We start from the raw sequence: 10,767 nt of genomic DNA, 5'->3' as shown, positions 1-10,767 counted from the left end.
GGTTCGAGACGCCGGAGTGTATTACCCTACATCCACTGTATATTGTATTGCTTGTGCTCCCAAGAGATTGAGAGCAGGATTGCTCGGAGTGAATCTGAGCCTGTGTTGTGTGAGTGTCCAGGGTCTGCCTTCCCTTTTCCTGGCCTTTGAGAGTCTCGGCCTGTGTGTATCTGTGTTCTAGCGGGCGTGCTCTCCCTTTTATATGTCCAAGGGGAGCACGTACACTGAGCGAGGCCCCGACATGTGGACCCGGCGATGTATTATAAACTACACTTTGGCCTTCAATGCCTCAGATCCGGAGATCTTGTCGTCGGCTTCCGTGCGTAGCTTCTGACCAGGGATGGTCTTGAGCTGTCTAGTCAGAGTAGAGTCTAGCCTCTGCAGCCGCGCGTCGAGGTCATGATGAAGCGCCGAACTACTTACTCAGTCCACTATAGCAGTGTGCACTGTTACTCCAGTCAGTAGCTGGTCATCATGACTCGTCGCCCATGCACGCGGCGCTGAGTCTTTAATGCATGGCTTGGTAACTGACGAGCCGCCTCGGTAACTTAATGCGGGTGGGTGAGGGAGCTTCCAGCATAAGGCTTGCGCCCGCGCCCGCGTCTGCGTGACACGTGGCGGCTCCGGACCCCTCCTGAGCAGCTAGCTGAGCCGAGAGCTCACGGGGATCCGGATAGGCACGTGGAGGTTCCGGACCCATCTGCGGGAGTCCGGATGGCACGTGGAAGTCCCGGACCCACCTGCGGGGGTCCGGGTCCGCGGCCACAGGTGCTAAGCATTTCCACCTCTGGGACACGTGGTGACACCGGACCCGTCCCCGAGCGGGAAGCGGGTCCGGGACCGTTGGTCCGGTGAGATGGAGTCAGACCCTAGGGGTCCGGCTGCTCAGCTCCTTAGGGCATAGTTACGGATAACTATGCAAGTCTTGGCACAGTAGGAATGGGTACCCCAGTTGCAGGGTACCGGCATCCTAGGTATGAAATGGTAATGAGTACAAATCCCATTCCTCAAACCACACATAAGTATAAATGGAGTAGTAGCTCTAATATGGAGTTACTTCCTCCGATCATAAGTTTAAATTTAATTATTAGGACATCAATACGATATCCAATATAATACTTTGAATACATCACATATAGTAAAATACAGTATATTGTAAATAAAAGGTTGTATGTCACGAAAGTGTTCTTTCCTAGAAAAAATATGGGAGTATTTTTTTTATTTAAAGATCTTGACTGAGAACAAATCTAAATGGACTTGCGCGACCTGTTATTGGAGGAAAAATTAGGATTGAATGGTCCTCAATGACACATCACCACATCACGCCAATTATAAGTAGCAATTATGATTGACGTAGTTTTGGGTATACGTACGTGCAGTTAAACCTTTGAAGCATCGATCATGCGCGCCATTTCAGTATGTATATCATTATTAGAAACATAGGTTAGTTGAGAGTGAGGCGCGCCATATGGTGGGCAGTTGCGCATCTATACACATAAGCTCCACTCTCAAAAAATCATGTATGTAAGTTTGTCTCAAAACAAATTTCATGCTGATTGTTGTTGTTCTTAAACACTCCTATATCATAGAAATTTGGCATTATTTTGTAGAGAGACATGGCCCTAACCAGAACTACATGTTTATTAGAGCAAGGCTAATGGTCTCGGCCAGCTGCAAAAGTGCCAGATCACCGTGCATAATGGCCGGCCCCACTAGCATTTATTGCACAACAGTGAGAGCAGAAGAGCTTGCACCGGCTCATAGCGAGCGCTTCGCCAGCCGCCCACATCATTCTCTCTCCCACATAGAATTTCGCTGGCTCTTCACTCATCCATAATACTTAGCACTTTAACTACCGGGGGAAGTGCTTAATTAATTAATTAATGCAGCACATTCCATTTTTCCAAAGAAGAAGAAAAAGAAAAAAAAAAGTGCTGGCGCCGTGGCGCGTCTCCATTACATGACACAGAATTAACCGATCTACCTAGGGGAAGTTGCCTTGGTAGGAGTAAGCACAATTGTTTTAGTTGTTCCTTTCCATTCGTGTGGTCAGCGCATAGAAATCAACAACGCTTGGCTGCTGAGGTCTGAGGCGTGTGGGCCTGTCGCCTCCCGCGATTTCTCTATTGCTTTCAGTGAGCTGGGAGTACCTCCCCACCCTGAAATCCTGCGGGAGGTAATGGGTTTCAGTGACAAGATGTCAGCTCCGGACGCAGCAGGGTGACCTTCTGTTTTGCCGACAGCTATCGCAGAAAAGAGGCGCCGCATCAGCTCTAGATCGCCTAGGGGTATGCCCGAGCCCCCAGCATGGCAGCATACAAGAACAAATGTACAAGCTGGCTACTGGCAGTGCCTCCAGTTAGATAACTGAAAGTGTCTTGACCTGATAATTCTATTGCATACATGTCCCTTCCTCCATGTTTTCATGAAATTGTCGCGGTTTCGAACACACAACCTGTTTGTGCTATGTCCTTTCTTCCAAGCTGAAGTGTGAATACATGGTAGAGTACCCGTAAAACATTTAGATTACATATTCAGGTTATTCGCGGTTGAAGAAGAAAAAAAGGATAGAGCCAGGTCTATGCCAAGCCAAAATTGATGGTACAGTGGCACAGTGCATCAGTAACCACACCATCAATGCTGAGGCGACTGAGACACCTGAATGATTGGACGAAGAGTGCATGCAGCAGGAGCCAGTACACCTGGAGGACGTGAGACTTGGCAGGACCAAATCCAGACTCCCACTCGGTTCCATTGGCAGAGGCAGCCGTGGCAGGGACTTCAATGTGGGGAGCCAGAAGAAAACCTAAAAGTTTCCAGAGCACTGCAGCGAAGTACTACACCCCTACATGAACAGGACCCACTAGATGGCACGTGCGAGACTGAAAAACAAAGGTGAGCACGTGCACTGCCCATTCTTTGCAGTTGTAATAGTCAAACCATTTTAGCAGCTAGAGGAAGTGTATGGTCTTCTCTACAACTTGAGCAGCTGAGCTATGATAGATGTCTACAGTGCTCATGGATGCCTCATGCATGCATGCGTGTGGCAGAGGAACTAGAGATTTGACAGTAATTAGTTTAATGTGGGGGGAGACTTGGGATGTTCACTGGCCACAGCTCCCAAAGAGATCTGAATTAGGACCCAAGGGAACTCCAACCAAGGAATAAACAAAACCGGGGGTACTACATGCTTTTTGATGCAAACATTCTAAGGAACTGAAGAAAAGAGACGCCGGAAAGAATACTATAAGTTCCTGGAGAAGTGAAACTCTCCTGTTGTTTATAGCCTGCCACTAAGCCCTTACACGCTTCCACATGTTGCTACGTGACAGTGAAAGAGTCAAGTCAACACGGAGTTGCACAGCGATTCTTGCTTGCTTGCCCGCCTGTTAGTGCTCATTAACCTTGGAGGTTTGTTTAATGCCATCTAGCTTCAAGTTGGCAACAGGCTGCAGCAGTACAAACAACTGCAAACCCTGCTCCTTACTGGCGCATGCAAGTAACGTCAGCAGCTTGAAAGGAGCGGCTGAGATTGAGATGACAACAGACTCGGTTCAGGGTGTCAGTGCGGTTGCTGACACGCAAGAAGTATCAGCCATTAATCCTGTTGCTTCCACTGCTAACCCAAACGGGAAGCATGAAGCGCGCACGTGCTGTCCGTTCCATTCCATCCGTCTCCCAGCCGGAGTTCGTACCCAATCGGAAGGGGATGTTCTTTCGATGGCAGATGGAATTGATGCCTGATGGGGACCTCGCAGCCGAAACCTAAGCGCAGGACTGCGGCAGGCCACCGGCATGGCGTCGGCTTCCAGTCTGTGCATGCGTCGCGTCAGGGCACGACGCTTCTCTGCCCACGAACGCAATGGGTTAACCCTCCCGATACAGTCTCCGTCAGCTGATTAGCGTCGTGCGAATAAGCAGAGGTCTGATGCACAAGGCAGGGTGAACAATGATAAACAATGTAAAAGATGTGGAGGTAGATGTTCTTGGAATCAAAGCACAGAGTCAAGTACCAACCTCGTGCGTGCAGATTTGGTGTGAAGTGCGAGAAGCTTCCCCTGCCTGAATACTGATAGAAAGTACATATTTCTTTTTTGCCAAATGGCAAACAATAATTCTTTTTTGAAAAAGACTTCCTTGTGGTAAGGCATTTGCATCTAATGAATGCGTCTCGTATCTCCAGTTCACATATGTCCAAGGAACAAAAGCATTCATGGTGCAAAAAAATAGCAATGTTTTAACATGCATCACCTATAGTGAGAGCACAGATATCAGATTTGACATAACAACTCGCAGATCCAGCTGCGCAAGGAACAAAAGCAATCATCGTGCAAAGAAATCCCAATGTTTTTACAGGCATCAGCAATAGTGTGTGCACAATATCGGATTCGACCTAACACTAACAGTTCAGAAATCCAGCTGCGCAAGGAACAAAAGCCATCATCCTGCAACGAAATCATGACGCTTTTACAGGCATCGGCAATAGTGCGAGTACAAATATTGGATTCGACCTAACGTATCTTATATGTCCTAAATTTTGCAGAAGCAACCCGACTCAGTATGCGTGTCGACAGTACTCGAGCCGCCAGTAAGTGCATAGAGGTTGCCAAGTGCACACCACCAGCCTCAAAGTAGAATAACTAGACCCTCACTTTGCTACCTAGGACTCGTTGCAGCCTCTTCACCGGCCTGCAGAGATAAATAGGCGATTTGAGAAACCATGACATGAATCAATTGTGAAATATCTACCTTCGCATGGAGCACAATATTACCGTTTTGGCAAGTAATCTGGCTTTCTCATCATCAAACCCAAGTGAAGCCAGGATTTTATGACCAGCTGACTCCTTATCTGACCATATCCCCAGCAGCAAATGATTGGCAGTTACTTCTCCATCCTCGCCTGATCGTACAGAAATAAGGATTATATACTATATAGAAACATGGAAGAAAAATGAAATACAACAGAATTCAAAACCAGCCAAAGTACCCATGAAGGTCGATAAAAATCCGCATACCCTTGAATTAGAGTAACCTCCAGGAAAATTCGAGTCAGTACTAACCACTGGGACGTCTTTCTAAAAAAGTGGGTCATGGGCCTTTGATCTTGAAAATTCACCGTGCCTCTAATCTTATAGGCCACTAGGCCAAAAATATAGCAACAGACCTAGTCAAACAACAGAAAGCACCTTCTAGGAGACTAGTACTAGGATCACTGCAGCTACAGTTGGCCATCGAGATAGTCATTTCGTGCACGGTTTCTTGACAGTTTAGGCCGTGTTTAGTTAAAAAAAATCAAAATTCCAAAAAAAAATTTCGGCACCTGCATGGAGACTTAAATCTAGACGAAATAAAAAACGCATTGCGACTGCTGTCTGTAAATGGCGAGACGAATCTAATGAACCTAATTAGGCTGTAATTAGATGCTAAATTGCTACAGTAATTAGTCTCATTAGATTCGTCTCGCGATTTACAGACGAGTTCTGTAATTATTTTTTTGATTAGTCTATGTTTAGTACTTCAAATGTAGAAAGATGTCTTTTCAAAAACTTTACAACGCGCAACTAAACACGGCCTTAAAACTAGTACTGGCATTGATGCCTACCAAAGTTTGCAATAAAAAGAGTGCATGACTTAAATTCCAGGCCCTACTTCTAGGTATATAACAAAAATGGCATTAGGACAGAAACTGTGCTCTAGGTACCTAAAACCAAATGACATTCTCCAAGCTCTCCAAATCTCATGTCAGATTCAATCAAACATCATCTTCAATTCATCATCTATTGCACTTTCAAACTTCTATATTATATATTCATATAAATTATGACCCATCACAACAGAACAAAGTGGAGAACTGGAGATAAGCCTTCAGTTCCGCATGCCCAAAGTTCTACCAACCCAAGAACACCATTCTGGTATTGTGGGAAGGTTTTCCTCATGCAAATGCAATACATGGAATAAACATGGTCCCACAAAAAACTGGGCCAAACCCTTTCATCCAAATGCAACATGTGGAACAAAAACATGTCCCTAGCGTAAGTTTAATGGGCACTCATCTTGCAATATATCATCAAATGGTGCTATGCTGATCTGAAAAGGCAACCTCAGTCTGTGTTGCATACAAAATACATAGTACCATCAGTTGTAATCCCTCCAGCCACAAGCAGGATGAGCTAGTGTTCAAGGACTGGTGGTGCATGCACAGCAGTAGGTTCCCAGGCAGTTTCAGGAGGGTTTCAATTTGCTAGCTATTTTGGTTGCATGTTGGTTGTGTCCACAACAAATGCAATGCCTGCGTGTTCAAGGGAAGGTCAATAAATGTCCAGGTGGTCATACAAGACATTCAGAATAAGGCTAGACCGCTACATTGTGGTGTATGGCAGGTGCAAAAGGGCCTACTGGTTTATGTCCCTAAGTTTTTTATTCATGACAGTGGTCGTTTCTTGTTAATTTGTGGAGCTTGTGTTTTCGTAGAAAGGTTGGTTTGTGTGTGTGGTGGGTGTGCAGCCTGGGATGAGCATGTAATGTAAGGGCTATGCTTTTTTTTATCTCCTTTTCATACAAATATACAATGATACGCAGCTCTCCTACATGTTTAAGGGGAAAACCTTTAGCCACAATTATATCTGCCGAACATTGTAGCTTTACCAAACCACTGCAAGCAAGGAGTTGGTAAATCTTCCATTCCGGTGAAAAAAGGTTTCAGCACCACCATTTGGGAACACAGTAAGACCTGATGTTTTGGGGATATTCCTATACTTAGAGAAATTTGTTTACAACACTACTTGTGTGAAGAATAAAATCTTTGAGCAAGATGAGTTCAATTCTTCAGGATGACCAGAAACTAGTTCCAACGAGATATATGTCTTGGAGCCAATGTTATATATACCTCCAGATGAAGTATGGTCCAAACGTTTGAAACATGTTCTCAGAATAGAATAAAATGTAAATGTTTGTGTTAGAACACAACTCAGCTGCCCTATAGCTCCAGAGAAATTGTAAGGAAACAGAAAGAAATAAAGTGAAACCCTGTTGCACGAACCAGCCTAATCAGTAAATCATATAGCAAAAAATGTAGTTAGCAGGGTGTATAGGCAGATATTGTGTGTTGTGAAACATTTGTGTATTTAATCTATCTTATATGAACGAGACAAAATTTCAGAATCCTTAATGACCAGGAACCCTTAATGCTCTGGCGAAAAAACATTCCTAAACCATGAGTGGAGGACACTTTTTTGCAGTCTCCTGTAACAGGCATATTGTTGAATAAGTGATGGGCACCGTAGTCCCAACACTGGAACACATGTGTATACCTTGAAACTAAGTTGCTGCGAAGGTTAGTCGACAACTAGATACCTCCTGTACAGAATAGGGCCAAATGGCATGCCCCTAAGGAATCAGGGAATATGGAGGCAAAATAGACTACACAATGTAATGAAAGGACTTTTGGATTGAGAAAAGATTAATTCATTCTTGCTTGTGTGTACAAACTGGAATACTATAAGAAAATTAAATTGTGCAATCAGGAGGCGACATTACATACATACAATTTTGCAATTTCTTGATATAACTGATTAATGAAGCGATGAACAACAATGCAAGTTCGTATGTTGAACAGAAATTACCTGACTTTAGTTTCTCATTGACAGCCCAATCAAGAGCTCGTTGTGCAGCTTCTGTCAATGGTGGATGCATAGGACTAAAATAAAACATTTCTGATTTCCCAAGCACATTTGCTGCCTCCTCACGCACTTTGAGAAGCGTGATTCCATTAGCACGCAAAAGTTTTGCGGCGCCGCTAGTTCCTGAAAATAATGGACTAGTGGCTCAAGCAAATTGGTAAAGAATAACAAGTGTTAGCTCAAAGTTGATGCCGTCATGGTAAAACTAGCATATTCCCCACTTTGCATCAGACTCCTAGGATGATGCTTACTTGCCTATCAAAACTTGTGGACTGATTATAGCTTTAGAACTTAGGTGCCAATTCTAAAGATAAAAAAGGATACACCATCAACAACATCACAAGTCAGCTAGGACTGCTGATATAAGATCCAAGAGGCTCCGTGTAAGCATGTGAATGTTCTTTTGGATACAGTACAGTGGTTTGTCACAAAACAGACCAACCATGTCTGAACTCCTCATTAGGTCAAAAGGTCAAATGTCTCCTATTGAACAAAATATGGGTTTCACGCTATGGGGCCAGGGCATCACGATATGGTAAAAACTGTTGGCTTCACGTGGTTACCCATGAGTAGAAGCTTTTTAAGTTGTTACGACACCTATACGCATATAGATACTAAAAGACCTAGACAATTAAATTAGTCAGCCAATAATGATCCAGTCTATAGAGCAGTTCATTGCTCTGGCCTTAATGTTTCTACACTATTTAGCATCCAGTAGATTCGAGTCACTGGCTCATTGCTCATTTTTATCAAGCATGTGGATGTAGTGCGCAGTTTTTATCTCTTTATCGTTACAGAAACAAATTTTAGCGGCACAAAACCATATACAAAATGCATCTTCAAACCCACAAAGGCTCTTACAATCCTATGTAGTAATGATGCATTCAGGTTTCTTGGTAGGCTAAAAACTGTCACTATGACCTAGAGGCTAGTATATCATCCATTAGCGAAAAAGTAAACTTTAGTGGTTAAAAGAAAATCCAAGATCCCTTGCCTCACCTTCAACAAGAATGCCCATGAGGAGCCCCTCAGTGCCTGTTGTAGGATACCTCATCTTCCGTGCCTCCAGCTCCGCCATCGCAAATGATCGCACCGCCCTTGAAGACCATCTGTGAGGAATCATCATGTCAGCTACAAATAGACACTACTGCCTGAGGATAACTATAGAATGTTTTTTTTTTCCAACACGATACTTGAAGCAACGAAATTACACATTCAGAACTTCCCACGGAAGTCAGGTAAAAGGTGGTCCAATAACTACAGAACGGTTTGCTCACCTGATCTTCTTGTCCCCAGTGGCTACCTCGGGATGCCTAAAAATTAACAACACATAATTCTGGGATCAACATCATCAAATTATTCATTAGCACTAGAATAAATCCCAAGCTAACTAGCGTATCAATGTTGAGATTCAGGACTAATAACAGCTCGACTGCTCGAGATCAGCGATGGTTGAGCTAGGTGGGAGGTAGGAGTATCAGCATTTCTGCTTACGCGGTGGGGAGCTGGGCGATGACGGCGCTGATGCGACGGCCCCGGAGTGGGGGAGACAGCCGTGGGCCACCCGCGGCAGCGACCCGGAGGGAGACTGATAGGACAGGGGTTGCCCCGAGGGAGACCGAGGACGGGGCGCTGTGGTGGCTGGGGGAGGAAGAAAGGAACGAGAGGAAGGCGGCGGCGGCCTGGGCGGCGGTCGCCATGGCAGGGGAGGTTTTCGGGGGTTTCTTTCTTGCTTGGATAGGGCCGGGAAGAGATAGAGCGGACTGACTGTGAGAATGGGCAAAACTCAGGAGAACAGCCCCGGTCGGCAAAGGCCAAGGATCGACAGCGTTTTTAAATATTTTTTTCTTTTCGTGTGTTTCCCTGGCTGATTTCGGTTTTGGAAAAAATTGTCAAATACTCCCTTCATTCAGTTTTGATTGCTATATTTTCATATGGCACAATGAACAAGGGCACCACAAATATACTTATCAATTTAATAAATGTAACAAAATTTTTTTGTTGGTCCTCCAATGTTTTAACTGGAAGTCTGGGAACTTCTTGTAACTAGTGCTGTTTATTGTCAAAGCTCATGCCAATAGTAAATATAGCTATCAGTTTTGAATATTTAAATTTCAAAATATAACTATCAAAAATGAATGGAGGAAGTAGCATCTCATGACTATCGATGGCACAACACACATAAAGATCTATTTTCTGACCATGGTCCATGAGCAATTAGAAGGAAAATAGCACGTATTGGCATAAATGGGACCAAGGAAAGGTTTGGTTTAAAACCTGTCGAAAAGGAGAAATAAGGAATCAAAACAGACGAAAATGTAGAACCAAAGGAAATGAAATTGCAAACCATAAAATTATAGAAGACAAAATAAGGAACATGAAGATGTAAAGATACCACAATGTAGTAATCATAAAACATAATTGGGTAAAAGAAATATGACAACTTAAAAAGATAGTTCAATTATCAGATATAGTTAAGCAAGATACCGTTGGCTTGATTTTAAAGGAATGGCATACTTGAGTAATCGAGTCAAAAATCTAGATTTTTTTAGGGATTGAGTCAATCGTACATAATTTGAGGAAATGAGTTGATCCCCAATTGAGGAATAGATTTAATACACACATACAAAAATCTCTTCTAGTGAAAGTATTCGTGTAGATAGAAACTAAGTTTTTTGTTGTATCATCTTTAAGTGTGTATGAACAAGAATATGTTGATGAAACAACAGGGACACCTGACTAAAATATATTTTGTTTGAAGTGGAATGTAATAACCTGTCAGAAAAAGGCACCCATGTACGGGGACATATCAGGTGCAAATCAATTTCTTCGTGCAAACCGTACAAACTTCAATATAGACCATCGAATCAATATCCAAAGGGCATGGGGAGATTGAAAATTTTACAATTAACCGCTCACCTCTAATTACATTTTTACAAATTTCCGCTCCCACTCCCCCGACACACCCCCTTGGATGTTGATCCTATGACCCAGATTGAAGTTTGCACGGTTTGCACGAAAGAGATTAGTTTGCACGTACTGAGCATTTATGTTTGACAAATATTGAATTTCATGCACGCACATCAAG

General features: G+C 43.6%; 1 protein-coding gene across 1 annotated transcript; it reads right to left on the bottom strand.

The window, feature by feature from the left end:
• Window positions 1–4,274: 4,274 nt before the first annotated feature.
• LOC120653019 (ATP-dependent Clp protease ATP-binding subunit CLPT1, chloroplastic-like) lies at window positions 4,275–9,494 on the bottom strand. Its single transcript, XM_039931003.1, has 6 exons — window positions 9,174–9,494; window positions 8,957–8,992; window positions 8,679–8,788; window positions 7,623–7,802; window positions 4,773–4,900; window positions 4,275–4,689 (listed from the first exon to the last, which is right to left on the bottom strand). The coding sequence occupies exons 1-6, from the start codon at window positions 9,377–9,379 to the stop codon at window positions 4,657–4,659; spliced, it is 693 nt and encodes a 230-aa protein (XP_039786937.1). The 5' UTR covers window positions 9,380–9,494; the 3' UTR covers window positions 4,275–4,656.
• Between the last annotated feature and the right edge of the window lie 1,273 nt (window positions 9,495–10,767).

This window comes from Panicum virgatum, chromosome 9K, assembly GCF_016808335.1.
Source record: "Panicum virgatum strain AP13 chromosome 9K, P.virgatum_v5, whole genome shotgun sequence".
In the NCBI taxonomy this organism is placed as follows: domain Eukaryota; kingdom Viridiplantae; phylum Streptophyta; class Magnoliopsida; order Poales; family Poaceae; genus Panicum; species Panicum virgatum.
The sequence above is the reverse complement of the archived record's forward strand: the minus strand, read 5'-3'. Positions and strand labels throughout refer to the sequence as shown.